We start from the raw sequence: 15,975 nt of genomic DNA, 5'->3' as shown, positions 1-15,975 counted from the left end.
GAGCTGGAAGATAAAACAGTGTGGAAATAACTGCTGAAGAGAAGAATAAAGTAAAAAGAATGAAAAGAACTAAGCGTAGTCTCAGAGATCTCTGGGACATATTAAATGCACCAACATTCGAATTATAGGGGTCCCAGAAGAAGAAGAGGAAAAGAAAGGGTATGAGAGAATGTTTGAAGAGATTATAGTTGAATTTGAGCAAGCTATGGGAGTTGGTGATGGACAGGGAAGCCTGGTGTGCTGCAGTCCATTGGGTCACAAAGAGTCGAACATGACTGAGTGACTGAACTGAACTGATAGTTGAAAATTTTTCCAACATGGGAAAGGAAATAGTCAATCAAGTCCAAGAGGTGCAAAGAGTCCCATACAGGACAAACCTAAAGACAAACACACCAAGACAAATACTAATCACACTAACAAAGATTAAACACAAAGAAAGACTATTAAAAGCAGCAAGGGAAACCCCATACATTTAACAGCTTATCTTTCAGCAGAAACTCTGTAGGCCAGAAGGGAATGGCAGGAGTACTGAAAGGGAAAAATGTACAATGAAGATAACTCTACTTGGCAAGGATCTCATTCAAAACTGGTGGAGAAATCAAAAGCTTTACAGAGAAGCAAAAATTAAGAGAATTCACTTCCACCAAATCAGCTTTCAAAGAAGGCAATGGCACCCCACTCCAGTACTCTTGCCTGGAAAATCCCATGGACGGTGGAGCCTGGTAGACTGCAGTCCATGGGGTTGCGAAGAGTCAGACACGACTGAGCGACTTCACTTTCACTTTTCACTTTCATGCATTGGAGAAGGAAATGGCAACCCACTCCAGTATTCTTGTCTGGAGAATCCCAGGGATGGGGGAGCCTGGTGGGCTGCTGTCTATGGAGTGGCACAGAGTCGGGCACGACTGAAGCGACTTAGCAGCAGCAGCAGAAAGCCAGCTTTACAACAAATATTAAAGGGACTTATATAGTCAGGAATTACAAGAGAGGAAAAATATCTACAAAACCAAACCCCAAACAATTAAGAAAATGGCAATAGGAACATATATATCACACAATCAGTCAGTTTAGTCACTCAGTCGTGTCCAACACTTTGCAACCCCATGGAATGCAGCATGTCAGTCTTCCCTGTCCATCACCAACTCCTGGAGTTTACTAAAATTCATGTCCACCTAGTTGGTGGTGTCATCCAGCCATCTCTTCCTCGGTCATCCCCTTCTCTTCTTGCCTTCAATCTTTCCCAGCATCAGAGTATTTTCCAATGAGTCAGTTCTTCACATCAGGTGGCCAAAATATTGGAATTTCAGCTTCAGCATCAGTCCTTCCAATGAACATACAGGACTGATTTCCTTCAGGGTTGACTGGTTTGATCTCCTTGCAGCCCAAAGGACTCTCAAGAGTCTTCTCCAACACCACAGTTCAAAAGCATCAATTCTTCAGTGCTCAGTTTTCATTATAGTCCAACTCTTACATCCCAACATGACTACAGGAAAAACCATAGTTTGACTAGATGGGCCTTTGTTGGCAAAGTAATGTCTCTGCTTTTTAATATGCTGTCTAGGTTGGTCATAGCTTTTCTTCCAAAGAGTGTCTTTTAATTTCATGGCTGCAGTCACCATCTTCAGTTATTTTGGAGCCCCCCCAAAATAAAGTCTGTCACTGCTTCCATTGTTTCCCCATCTATTTGCCATGAAGTGGTGGGACCAGATGCCATGATAGTCATTTTTTGAATGTTGAGCCAACTTTTTCACTGTCCTCCTTCACTTTCGTCAAGAGGCTCTTCAGTTCTTCTTCACTTTCTGCCATAGTGGTGGTGTCACCTGCATATCTGAGGTTATTGATATTTCTCCTGGCAATCTTGATTCCAGCTTGTGTTTCATCCAGCCTGGCATTTTGCATGATGTACTCTGCATATAAGTTAAATAAGCAGGGTGACAATATATCGCCTTGACATACTTCTTTCCCAATCTGGAACCAGTCTGTTGTTTAATGTCCGATTCTAACTGTTGCTTCTTGACTTGCATATGCATTTCTCAGAAGGCAGGTAAGGTGGTCTAGTACTCCCATCTCTTTAAGAATTTTCCACAGTTTGTTGTTATCCACACAGTCAAAGGCTTTGGTGTAATCAATAAAGCAGAAGTAGATGTTTTTCTGGAACTCTCTTGCTTTTTTGATGATCCAACGGATGTTGGCAATTTGATCTCTGGTTCCTCTGCCTTTTTTAAATCCAGCTTGAACATCTGGAAGCTCATGGTTCACGTACTGTTGAAGCAGGGCTTGGAGAATTTTGAGCATTACTTTGCTAGCATGTGAGCTTTCTCGAAAGAGAAGATGAGCGCATGTCCTTCTACTCTGCCAGCAGTAAATAAATAGATATACATCAATAATTACTTTAAATGCAAATGGATTAAATGTTCCAACCAAAAGACACAGACTGGCTGAATGGATACAAAAGCGTGACCCATATATACGCTGTCTACAAGAAACTCACTTCAGATCTAAAGAAACATATAGACTGCAAGTGAGAGGATGGAAAAATATATTGCATGCAAATAGGAAGCAAAAGAAAGCTGGCGTAGCAATCTTCATATCAGACAAAATAGACCTTAAAATAAAGAATATTGCAAGAGATAAGGAAAGACACTACATAATGATCAAGGGATCAATCCAACAGGAAGACATAACAATTGTAAATATCTATGCACCCAACACGGAGAAGGCAATGGCACCCCACTCCAGTACTCTTGCCTGGAAAATCCCATGGACAGAGGAGCCTGGTAGGCTACAGTCCATGGGGTCGCTAGGAGTCGGACACGACTGAGCAACTTCACTTTCACTTTTCCCTTTCATGCACTGAAGAAGGAAATGGCAACCCACTCCAGTATTCTTGCCTGGAGAATCCCAGAGACGAGGGAGCCTGGTGGGCTGCCATCTATGGGGTCTCACAGAGTCGGACATGACTGAAACGACTTAGCAGCGGCAGCATGCACCCAACATAGAAACACCTCAATACATAAGACAAACACTAACAGACATAAAAGGAGAATTTGACAGTAACACAATAATAGTAGGAGATTTTAACACCCGGCTTACACCAATGGACAAATCATCAAAACAGAAAATTAATAAGGAAACACAAGTCCTAAGAAATGTATCCTAAGGGATACATTACATGAGATAACTCTCGTTGATATCTTCAGGACATTCCATCCAAATGCAGAGGAATACAACTTCTTCTCAAGCGCACATGGAACATTCTCCAGGATAGACCACATCTTGGGTCCCAAATCAAACCTCAGTAAATTTAAGAAAATTGAAATTGTATCAAGCATCTTTTCTGACAACAATGCTATGAGACTAGGTATCAATTACAAGAAAAAACTCTGAAAAGCACAAACACATGGAGATTAACCAGTACTTTTCTAAATAATGAACAGGGTACTGATGAAATTGATAGGGAAATCAAAAGATTGGCAGGTGGATTCTTTGCCACTGAGCCACCTGGGGAGCCCCCATAAGTGACCCTATTAGTAGAACTCAGTCAGTGTTCATAGAGTGAATCCATGGTTGAATATTTGACTCCCTTCCTGCCATGCATTCCTTCCTGAATGAATATCTGAGTCAGTCAAATCATCTGATTATAAGCAAAGATCCAATCAGGATTTACCTGATGGACTTTTGGAAATCTAATCAAGCCTCACTTTCTGATTGGATGGACAGAGGAAAGATGTGATCAGAAAGGCCAATAAAAACCTGAGGCATCAGGAAGAGGTGTAGAAACGTCTTCCTTTGGAGTCACTGCCTGGCTTTTGCACCAGATCTGACCTCTGAGCACCCTGTCAACCCCAGCAGAGCTGGTAAGTTACAGACCTCAACAAAGGACCCCTCCTCTTATCTATGGTCAGCGGATTTCCACTGGTGGCATGCAGCAGTGGATGTCAAGGAGATTTCTTTCTTTTCAGATGTATACATGTAAGCCTTTGGTTTTACCTCCAAGTGTAATTTTGCATTAATCTCAAACATTTTGTTATGTGCTTTCCTTTATATCATTTAAAAATATCTTAACCAATAAGATTTTATTTTTTAATGAAAACATCTAAATTTTTGAAACTTTATTTCTTGTCATTAAAAATATCCAGTTTGTGCAAATGATATTTATTTAAGGAGTATCTGTTTCATGTTTCTCAGTCCAGTAACTGTGGGAACTGAGGATGGAGGCTGTGTTGGGCTATGTGATGCTCTTATTTCCATAGTTTCAAGGCTCTAAGTGATAATTTAAATACTTTCCCCCCCAAAAGATGGAACTTAACCTTCAGCTCATGGTACATACATTGCACTGAAACCTGATTAAGCAAAGCAGTGAATGGATATGAATGGACTAGTGGGTTGGGTTTCTTCATCCTTAGTCCTTGTGAAATACTTGTTTTGATGTCTGTGGGGCAGAGCTATCACTTTTTCCTCACTGAGCCTGGACTGGAGTGAAATTGTGCAAAACTGAGGCTATTCCACAACTATCAGAGCAGAGACTTTAGCTCTGAGTTGGTTCCTCTGAAGGGTGGGGAGACAGATGAAGGGGTGTTCATGCTTACCTGAGAATGATGCCTTCTTTCCTGCAAATTTTCACAAGATTCCTTTAGGATTCAATTCAGGATGAGTGTCCAGAACCCCCTGAGACTCCTGAACCTGGCAGGAAAGAGCCTACTAACTGAAGAGACCTTGTCCATTTCTGCTGTGGTGCATCTGCCCATTGAGCTCTTCCCCCAACTCTTCATGGAAGCATTCTGTGGAAGACGCAAAAAGACCCTAAAGGCCTTGGTGCAAACCTGGCCCTTTGTCCGCCTGCCTCTGGGGGGCCTGATGCAGACACCTCATCTGGAAACCCTACAAGCAGTGCTGGATGGACTTGATGTCCTGCTTGCACAGAAGGATCAGCCCAGGTGAGTCTGATGCAGGTAATCTGATAGGTTATGAGCAGTCAAAAAGAGACAGGTGATGTCAGGAGAGTAGATGGCATACGGATGGATCAGTTGCTTCTGATGATGCCAATGAAGAAACACAGAGACTTGGCCATTGCTGAGCTCACTTTGGGAAATGCCTTCCAGCAGTGTAGGAGCACCTAACATGCACGGAAATGTGAAAGTACATGCATCAGCCTCCTCACAGGGATGCTTAAGGGCACTAGAGTAGAAAGTTAGGGAAAATTGAAATGGAAAAGGAGATGGAGGAAGGTAAGGCGGAGATGGAAGAAGAGGGCAAGGCAGCTTGTGACACTGGGAATGTGAAGTAAAAGCTCAGGCGGGAAGTCAAAGTGCCTAAATTCTGTGTGGATCTTAAAACCATCACTGCCAATTTGCTGTTTCCCCACAGGAGGTGCAAACTGCGTGTGCTGGATTTAAGGAATACTGGCCAGGACTTCTGGAGAATGTGGTCTGGATCCAGTGCCCATGTGCCCTCAAGCTCTTCAATGGCACCAGGGGCTGAGGACAGGTCGAGGACCAAGAAACCCTTGGCTCCCTTCGAGGTGTTCATAGAACTTCACCTCAAGGAAAGGAGCATGGATGGATTCCTTACCTACCTTATGAGATGGGTGGAGCAGAGGAAAGCTTCCATACACCTATGTTGTAAGAAGCTGAGGATTCTTTCATTTTCCATGGATAATATTATGAAGGTCCTGAGCATGGTGCAACTGGACTGTATCCAGGAGTTACATGTGAATTGCACCTGGCATCTGTCCACCCTGGCCATGTTTGCTCCTCTCCTGGGCCAGATGAACAATGTGCAGAGACTCCTCATCTCCCACATCCACCTGCCTGATCCCGAGGAGCAGGAGGAAGAGTACGTTGTCAAAATTACTTCTCAGTTCCTGAGGCTGCACTGCCTCCGGGATCTTCACCTGGATTCTCCCTTCTACCTCGAAGGCTGCCTGGATCAGATGCTCAGGTGAGTGTGCACCACTGACCAGGTAACAGTGAACCCAACATTAGAATATCAAATGCACTGTCCTCTTTGCTGCTCCATTGTGAACTGTGGTATCACGTAACCACACAAATCAAGGTAGGGGTCCAAACTGGGAGAGAGGCTCATGAAAGGGACACTATGAGAGGAAGCTATTGACTAGGGGTTAGAATCTAGTGGGTGGATATTTGATTTCTTCTTAGGAAGAGATATCTTTCCTAGATGACTTAGGAAAATAGGTAAGGGAAGGGGGCATTGAACACAGACAACCCCTAGCCCTGAGCATTTCTAAATCTAAACTGAAGCTCTGTGTTCTCCAGTTTTTTGACCACGAAGAGCCTATCTCAAATTCCCTGTCTGTAAAATGTTGTTTTTTGCTCAAGATATGGTAAATAATATATGGGAAATGCATGATTCTGGAGATGATGGTAATAGGGCAGGTGTCAAAGGGATCATAAAAATGGTAGATGACTTGCAGATAAAGCAGGGATGTGAGTGAGCCCTTGCAGACTGGCATCCTCTGTGGATGCTGTGGGATTTTGCCCAGGTTGGTCCTCTATGCATGTCACCCAGAAGCCTCACCTGCCTGACGTTGGTGCCTGGGGCTCAAGCATGTTCAGAAGGTAGCCTGCCTAGGAAGCATTTTAAGTATATCTCTTACTATTAACATTCAGTGATGTCCACTCTTTATTGAGACAAGATGTGAGGCTCTCCTCTAAGTTTGCCTGGTACTCCATTATCTTCATTCCTGTTTGTAAGGAAGCAGAGTACATTTTTCTCTGCTTGAGTACTGAGGAGAAAGAGCTTTTAAAACTCTGTTTACTTGACCCAGTCCCACAGAGAAGGTGAAATGACTGTCTACAATGAGATTAACCATTCTGGGTATTAATCTTATTAGATGATCAGACCAAACTTGGGCTTGGGCAGATCACTCTCAATTTGCATCAACTTCCACTTCAGTTTCCAATAGCTAATTCCTCTCTTTCTCCCCAGGTGCCTGATGACCCCCTTGGACAACCTTGAGATAACTAGTTGCCTGCTTACAGATTCAGACCTGACTCATCTGTCCCAGAGCCCAAATATCAATCAGCTAAAGGGCCTGGATCTGAGTGGGGTCACCATGACCTACTCCAATCCCGAGCTCCTCCCCGCTCTGCTGGAGAAAATTGCATCTACCCTCCAGGAGCTGTACTTAGAGCAATGTGGGATCAGGGACTCCCAGCTTGAAGCCATCCTGCCAGCCCTGAGCCGCTGCATCCAGCTCACGTGCTTCAGTCTCTGTGGGAACCTCCTCTCCACGGCCATCATGGAGAGGCTGCTGCAACACACCTCTGGGCTGCCGAGTTTAAGTCGAGAGCTGTACCCTGTCCCTCAGGAGAGTTTCGGCTCTGATGGGATCCTCCAATCTGGGAGACTTGCCCAGTGTCAGACTGAACTGCTTAAGATTCTGAAGCACTTGAGACAGCCCAGGACCATCTGGATTAGCTTCACACCCTGCCCTCACTGTGGAGATAACACTTTCTATCCTCCTGAGCCCATTATATACGGTGGTAACACCCTTGCCTAGTTTGGTGCCTTGATCAAAAGCTTTCTTCTGAGCACTTGGAAACTGAGGTCTAGGACAAGATACATCATGAAGGGAAAATAGAGCCGGTTTCAGACATCTGCTCAATGTGAATGTGAAAAGAAAAGGTGATCCTGCAAGGGGAGCAGGACTGCAGGGGGAAATGTAGTCTCCCTGGTAAAGGAATGCTTGTGGACATGTCCTGTAGAGTCAGAACTAGGAACCTAAATTTCTTTAGGTGGATTCAAGCTTGAGACTCACATGTTGGAGTTATCCTTGGGTAAGTAGTTGTAAAGAAATGGTCAGAAATAAGAGACCCTCGTTGTAAATGGATTGCTGTCATCCATGATGTATTATCTTAATTTTTCAGTTTATACCACAGGAATCTCCGGACACTGATTTTTTTTTTTTTAAGGCACTGAGTTGTCTATGATTCAAAACCTTACCATTCCCACCAGTTCTTTATTCTTTTGGGGCATCTCTGACCTCCATTCTTACTTCTGGGGCTGTTCAGTGGGTTAATACACACAGAGAGGAGCATACTCAGTGTCCAATGAGCCACTCAAGTGAAAGCCCAGGCAGGACCCTTAGGGCTGACTCAGGCCATGACCCTGGTCATGAGCAGTCCTCATCATTTCCTGGTCCCTTCATAAGTTTCCATTTTTAACCTTTCTTTGTGGGAGGAAAGGGTTTAACTGCAAAAGGCATCGGTACGAATTCTAGACGGGGACTTCTGGACTTCAGATAAGCTGAATTTCTGGACTTTGCCAACTCATTACCCAGGTGGATAATGATCCTTCTTAATTAATCTGCTGGGCTAGGGAAGTTATATAAATATCTTTTAGCAAAACAAACAAATCATAGAGGCATATAACATGGTTTTAGTATTTCTATAACTCATTAAAATTATATTCTTTCAAGGACAGGGAAGCCTGGCTTGCTGTAGTCCAAAGAGTAGGACACACGACTGAGTGACTGAACAACAAATGATATAAATGCATAGGATATAGAACAAATAACACTTGCGGGCAGTACATATTTTCTCGTAAATTGCCTATGACCTGAAATAATGAACAATTGTTATAGTCATAGGGAATTTTATGCAAGAGTGGATTACATTATAAAGTCAATCATACCACCTGTATTTTACTTTAACCTACTATAGAAAGCACAAACTTCTTATTATGTGTTGTGTGATTTTTCAAGAAAAAGAAAATCATGAGCCCACAAATATCTTCCACCTTTCTGTACAATCTTTCTATCCTATTCATGTGTGTCTGAGTCAATTCAGGCCATTATAACAATCCAATGGACTGAGGGGCTTAAACAAAGAAAATTTACATCTTCCAATTCTGAAAGCTGGAAGACTGAGATCAGAGAGGCAGTGAGGTTGGGTTGTAGAGGGAACAAGCTTCCTAGTTTCCTCACTTCTTGGGGGGAGGGGAGCTCAAGTCTCTTCATTTGATTCTAAGGGCACTAAATGGCTCAAGGATCTCCAGCTCCACGATCTCAGCCAAACCTAGTTACCTCCTAAGGTAACTCCAAATCCCATCACCCTGGGGACTAAGGCTCCAAGATATGAATTTTGGGGGCATGGGGGGGGTATGGGAGGTGGGGTAGGAGATGGGAAACAAACATTCAATTCATAGAAACCCATCACCATGAAGAGAAAACAAGATTACAGTGAACCCATCAATATTTCAGTGGTCATCCTCCTCTCTATGTTTTTGCAATATCTACACCCAAGCTGCCTGCAAACAGCCAAGCCTGTGGTGCCTCCTGTGTGTCCAATACAACTGCTCTGATCCAGCCAGGTTAAGGTTGTGCTCTCTCCCCGTTCTCCATTCCTGCTCCTTTGTTGGCTGACAAAATCATTTCCCTGCAACCACTGGAGAGAGAGAGAGAATATTACTCAGATCATGGAAATCTTACAAAGTATTTCCAGTTTATTCCAAGCCCCATGTGACCTGTCTGAACCCTCCCTGCACAGCATTAGTGACCTTCACTTTTTCCCGAGTTAACTACATACTTCACTACGTCAGTGTTTGCACAGTCCACCCAGTGACCCAACAAAATCCCCTTAATTAAAAGCATTATTTGTTTGATCAACAATTATTCAGGTTCCTGAACTTCTCCCAAGAGGATCTGAGGGTTTTCATGTAAAATTCACTTTGAATAAGAATTGTAACTCTGTTCAGGAAGAAACCAGTCTTGATATCAGATCACCTCCAAAATGTGATCAAAATGCCTCACCGCCCACTCTTGTTATCTGATAATGTTGTGTTCCCTTCAGCAAGAAATCTTCTAGATTGGTTCATCCAGAATCCCTCCCAGATCTGATGTCTCCTCTTAGAAATTTCACACCCAGCAAAACCCTGCTTCTTGGCATTGAATCCATACTTGTGCCTGTTTAATTGCAAATGAAGTCCATTTTCATAACGGGGTATATTTTCCTGTATTGTATAGTTTTGAATAAAATGTGACTTTACCACTGATACCTGTGTGTCTGTCTCTGATTTTTCTCTGTCACAACTTCACAGCTGATTACTGCTCAAGCAAGGAAGGTCCCCTGAATGTCCTGCATGTTCCCACATCCTTGAATGGCCCATTTGGAATCTGGCCATATCTAGAGCTTCTGTATTAGCTCTTGCTCCCAGGATGTCCTACACTTCTGAAAACTGCCACACCACCACAGCACAGTGTGAATCGCCTGGAGCATCATCTCCACATCTCAAAATCCTTCATCACAACTGCAAAATTCCTCTTGAATATAAACAATCTTATTCACATATTCCAGGGTTGAGGATGTGGATATTTTGATCAGGGAGGGCATGATTCACCTGTATCCTGGAACCAGGCAGGAGTCCTCTGGCTCAGCACATGTTCCATCACTTAGCCCTCGATCTATGTAGTCCTTTCTGGGCATTGAGAAGGTGGAGGACAAAGATTGAGAGTGGAAGTGGGACTGAATGAATCCTAGTGCTCCATGACCTTACACATACACACACACACACACACACACACACACGCACACAGTCTAAAATTGGCTCTTAACACTGAACTGACCAGAAGTACTTGAATCAGATTATTACGGGTTCCAATGTAAGTTTAAAACTTTGCTACCAGGTTAATAATTGGGCTCCTTGACCAATAGCAAGCACTAACATGGTTGGTGGAGGATTTTCTACTCTCTCTAAAAGAGTAGAAATGAGAGTGGAATTGAGCTAGAGAGGACTTTTATCCTTCCTCTCTTCTTCACCTGGTCTCTCAAAGTGAAGAGGCTCAGCATCTCTGGCAGATGCAGTAGGTATTGGCGGTTGAGGGGGGTGGTGCTTATTAAAACACGTGTTGGTCTCACCCTCTGAATTTCTGGACAGTGGGGCTGGGAAGTCACTTTTTGAAAAGTTCTCAGGGTTTCTCTGATGATCCAGTAGTTAAGAAGTCTCCTTGCAATACAGGGAACACTGGTTTGACCCCTGGTCTGTGAAGGTCCCACATGCCATGGAGCTGTGGGCCCCTGCACCACAACTGCTGAGCCAGTGCTCTACAGCCTGAGATCCACAACTACGGAAGCCAGATCATTTAGAGCCTGTGCTCCACAAGAGAAACCACCACATGAGAAGTGTGTAGCCCCTCTCTGCAACCAGAGAAAGCCTGAGCGCAACAGTGAAGACCCACCACAGCCAAAAATAAAATAAATGGATAAAATAAATAAAATCTTTAAACATAAATTTTAAAGAAGTTCTCAACTGATGCTGATACTACTAGTTGGGGGACCAGACATTGGGAACCACTGTAGTAGATGGAGCCACTCCACTTTTATTTTATCAGTGCAGTTTTTGGATAAAAGGTTCTTCAGAGAAAACAATGTGGAAAAATCTTAATCTTCTTCTCTTTTCATACTTCCTCCTGGAAGAGAAGAGCCCATGACTCCAGTATTTAATTACAAAGCTCAAAGTGGGCAGGACATAGCTGGCATAGCACAGTATTTAAGAACATCAACCAACAAACAGAACTTCCAATTCCACGACTTACAGGCTGTGTGTCTTCGAAGAAGTTACTGCTACTTTCGGAATCTCTCTCTCCTTCTATAGAATGGGCACCGTATGATCTCTAACTCAGATAAAAACACAGAGTCCAGAGCTTGGTGCAGAATAAATCCTCCATAAATGGCAGGGCTGTTGTTTGACATTCAAAGACAAGACCACAAGGTGAAACAGCCATGGCGACAAACAGAACCTGAGATAGAGTCTCACATGTCAGCCATCCCCTCCTACAAATTGTGATGCTTTGATTTTGGAAGCCAGTAACTTAAGAGACGGAGAAGGCAATGGCACCCCACTCCAGTACTCTTGCCTGGAAAATCCCAATGGATGGAGGAGCCTGGTGGGTTGCAGTCCATGGGGACACTAGGGGTCGGACACGACTGAGTGACTTCACTTTCACTTTTCACTTTCATGCATCGGAGAAGGAAATGGCAACCCACTCCAGTGTTCTTGCCTGGAGAATCCCAGGGACGGCGGAGTCTGGTGGGCTGCCGTCTATGGGGTCGCACAGAGTCGGACACGACTGAAGTGACTTAGAGTAGCAACTTAAGAGAAAACCCTGGGAGCCAAATTCAGCCCACTGGCTGGAACAAGGCTGTCCTCTGGTAGCCCACTAGACAATTATTTATAGTTGGCTATGGCTTAGGCTCCCAGGTGGCGCAGTGGTAAAGAACCTGCCTGCAATACAGGAGACTCAAGAGGTGGGGGTTGGATCCCTGGGTTGTGAACACACCCTGAAGTATGAAACAGCAACTCACTCCAGTATTCTTGCCTGAGAAATTTCCATGGACAGAGGAATGTGTTGGGCTACAGTCCTTTGAGTGGAAAGAGTCGGACTCGACTGAGCATGCAGGCACCTATATGGCTTAGGTTCAGGGTTTCTCTGATTGGCACTGACTTCAGGGAGCAGCGGTGAAAGAAAATCTTAATTAGATTTCCCCATCCAGTGACTTTTCATTTTTCCTTGGAAAACTTCGGGGTCCTGTTGGTGATTGTATGAGTAGGGATGCTCGGAGAATTCATGCCTGAATTGGAAGGCTAAGCCCTGTTGACCTACAGCCCTTTGCAGCTCACTGGGAGCTCCCATTAACTTTCTGACAGCTCATTGTATGCCCTGGGCCTCAAATTCTTTTTGGAAAAATTAATTGTTTTTGAGGTTCTTGTGACACACTAGGTGCCCTGGGTTACTCCTGAGTCTGGCTTTTATGCTGAGTTTTGTTAATCCTTAATTTGGAGTTCCACAGCTACTGGAGAAATAAGCGTGGATACACATGGTTCCTGAAACCCAAGACCTCAACTTACACCTAGGGGTCTATCCACTGCCCACTGCAGTTGTGGAAGAACCGTATTCTTCTTTTCTTGATATAATACCCCAGCCTCAGGTCAAATTGCTTGGCATCTTCCTACATGAAACAGGAACCCCACAACCTCCAGGGCCAGGTTGGGGGTGTGTGAAGGATGGCTGCTGAGCAGGGAAACCTGGAAGGCACGAGCCCTCACATCAGTGAACTGCTTTTGAATTAATGCTGAGTGATGCCCTTTAGAAAGGTGAGTTCAGGGTTGCTACATTTTTCTTTAAATATTTTTCCCCTAAGGGACATTGGAGAGTAAATTGTAATATTAAAAAATAATTTTTGCCTCTGACCACAAATATTATTTAAAACATAGTGTTGGGGATATATTTGGCCACCCTATGGCACCCTACTCCAGTACTCTTGCCTGGAAACTCCCATGGACGGAGGAGCCTGGTAGGCTGTAGTCCAGGGGGTCTCGAAGAGTTGGACACGACTGAGCGACTTCACTTTCACTTTTCACTTTCATGCATTGGAGAAGGAAATGGCAACCCACTCCAGTGTTCTTGCCTGGAGAATCCCAGGGACGGCAGAGCCTGGTAGGCTGCCGTCTGTGGGGTTGCACAGAGTTGGACATGACTGAGTGACTTCACTTTCACTTTTCACTTTCATGCGTTGGAGAAGGAAATGGCAACCCACTCCAGTGTTCTTGCCTGGAGAATCCCAGGAACGGCAGAGCCTGGTGGGCTGCCATCTGTGGGGTCGCACAGAGTCGGACACGACTGAAGCGACTTAGCAGCAGCAGCATATATATAATATATATATATATATATACATATATGTATGTATTTGTACACACACTTATGAGGAGGAAGTTCAGGGGAGTTGCTTATTCTATCTGTAGTATTAGAATTTTTTTTTTCTTATTGTTTGGGAAAATTAAGAAAGACATGGAAAACAAATGGGGTTTTTGTTCATAAGCCTTTTTCATGGACATATATATTGACCAGAAAAGTTATTTCTTCTGTATGTTTATATTTCTGTTATCAGCAGCTGGCTAGCATTGATTTTCCCCAAGTTGGCTGATCCAGACTTGTCTGTGAATGTCCAGGAGTCTCCAGTGGAGGCGTGGGTTGGCGGTGGCCTGCTGCAGGGTCAGGGACACTGAGCTTCCATAAGCCTCTTATCCTTATCAGAGGACAGACAGAATGGAAACCACAATCACAGAAAACTAATCAAACTGATCACAAAGACCACAGCTTTGTCTAACTCAGTGAAACTATGAGCCATGCAGTGTAGGGTCACCCAAGACAAACAGGTCATAGTGGAGAGTTCTGAAAAAACGTGGTCCACTGGACAAGGGAATGGCAAACAACTTCAGTATTCTTGCCTTGAGAACCCCAAGAACAGTATGAAAAGGCAAAAAGATAGGACACTGAAAGATGAAATCCCGAGATCGGTAGGTGCCTAATATGCTACTGGAGAAGAGTGGGGAAATAACTCCAGAAAGAAAGAAGAGATGGAGCCAAAGTGAAAACAACACCCAGTTGTGGATGTGACTGGTGATGGAAGTAAAGTCTGATGCTGTAAAGTATTCCAGGGAACATGCATTTATAACCATTTACTGCCTTGCCTTTCTCCGTGATCAGTTATGGGCCATAGGAACACGGTTCCCTACCATTTATTGGACAATATCTGTCTAACTTGGGAGTTCGTTAAGAAAAAAGAATAATTTTAATACGTATTAGTATCTTACAATACAGCAATTTTGCTCCATTCAGATGAGTTGAAACATTCTTTCCAGGCAAACACATGCACATGGAAGCTTATAGCAGCTTTATTCATCTTTGCCAGAACTTGAAAGGAACCAAGATGTCCTTTAATAGGTGAACAAGCCAATGAACTGTGATGTATACTGACAATGAAATGGTGTCAAACCATGAAAAATCATGGAGGAAATCACAATGTCTATTACTAAGTGAAAGAATCAATCTGAGAAGCCTACATAAAGTGAGTCCAACTACAGGACATTTATGCAAAAGGCAAAATCACAGAAGAGTGAGATAATCAGATTTTTTTCCAGAGACTGAGATGGAGGAGGCATAAATAGGCAAAGCAAATACTTTGTGTGATTCTGAGTGTTATTATATACTTGGCAGAAGTCAGAGAACATACAACATTAAGGGGGAACCTCCGTGTAAACTCTCTACTTTGGGTGACGATGTTATGTCAATGTAGGTTCATCAATTATAACAAATATACTAATCAAATCAAATGGAGAATGTTGATAGCTGGGGGTCTATGCATGTGGAGGGAGAAGGATTTAAGTGGAAATGCTCTGTACCGTATCCTCTATTTTACTCTGAACACAAAACTGCTCTTCAGTAAAAAGTCTACTTTAAAATTTACAATTGTAATCCAGTTCTGAAGTTTTCTTATTCTAAATATTTTTAAGAAGAAATTATTAGTTTGAATGATCTTCAAAATCAGTTTTAAAGGTATTTTTCCTTTGACTCCAAATCAAGTTAAACACTTTTTAAAAATATCCACATGCATTCTTTCAAAGTACTAAATTTTCTTCATAATTTTAAAAGACAATGTTTATCTTCTATATTTATATCAATCACATCACAAATATTTATATTAAATGAGCATTTACATTACAGCAGATGTTTATAGGATGCTGATCCCGGCAGACCTGCTTGCAACATTAGTTCATGTCACCTGGTCTGATCTCCCAGCAGGTGGCCTAGGAGTCCTGAAGCTCAAAATGTGTATCACTAGAGAGGAATGAACTCTTTCCTAGGAGATCCTCCTGACCCTCCCTGTGCTGGCTATTAGGGCAGCTTAGGGGAATTCTGATTTACTCAAGGCCTCAGGTAAATGCTGAACCCTCCTTCTTTCTTTCTGTTATAGAAATGTAGAGTAGGCTTGAGGAATGAAGAATCCTTGGGGTGTCTGCTAGAAAGGGAAAAGAAGGAAATGACTCATTTATTGAGCTCCTACTGTGTGCCAGCTCCAGTACCAAGGCCTCAACATGTTTCATCTCATTGATTGACAGGAACCCCATACACTGTGGGAGCATTATTACTTCCATTTTATGGAAAGCAGAGCCTCT

At 43.3% G+C, this 15,975-nt stretch overlaps 1 protein-coding gene across 1 annotated transcript; it reads left to right on the top strand.

Moving 5' to 3' along the window:
• Positions 1-3,779: 3,779 nt before the first annotated feature.
• LOC145507127 (PRAME family member 8-like) lies at positions 3,780-10,011 on the top strand. The gene is made up of 4 exons (XM_081493002.1): positions 3,780-3,857; positions 4,628-4,937; positions 5,368-5,940; positions 6,949-10,011. The coding sequence occupies exons 2-4, from the start codon at positions 4,651-4,653 to the stop codon at positions 7,520-7,522; spliced, it is 1,434 nt and encodes a 477-aa protein (XP_081349128.1). The 5' UTR covers positions 3,780-3,857; positions 4,628-4,650; the 3' UTR covers positions 7,523-10,011.
• The last annotated feature ends 5,964 nt before the right edge of the window (positions 10,012-15,975 follow it).

The sequence above is a fragment of the Giraffa tippelskirchi genome, chromosome 5 (assembly GCF_054371585.1).
Source record: "Giraffa tippelskirchi isolate mGirTip1 chromosome 5, T2T-mGirTip1v1.2.pri, whole genome shotgun sequence".
Classification (NCBI taxonomy): domain Eukaryota; kingdom Metazoa; phylum Chordata; class Mammalia; order Artiodactyla; family Giraffidae; genus Giraffa; species Giraffa tippelskirchi.
Note: the sequence above shows the minus strand (reverse complement) of the source record. Positions and strands in the feature narration are given on the sequence as shown.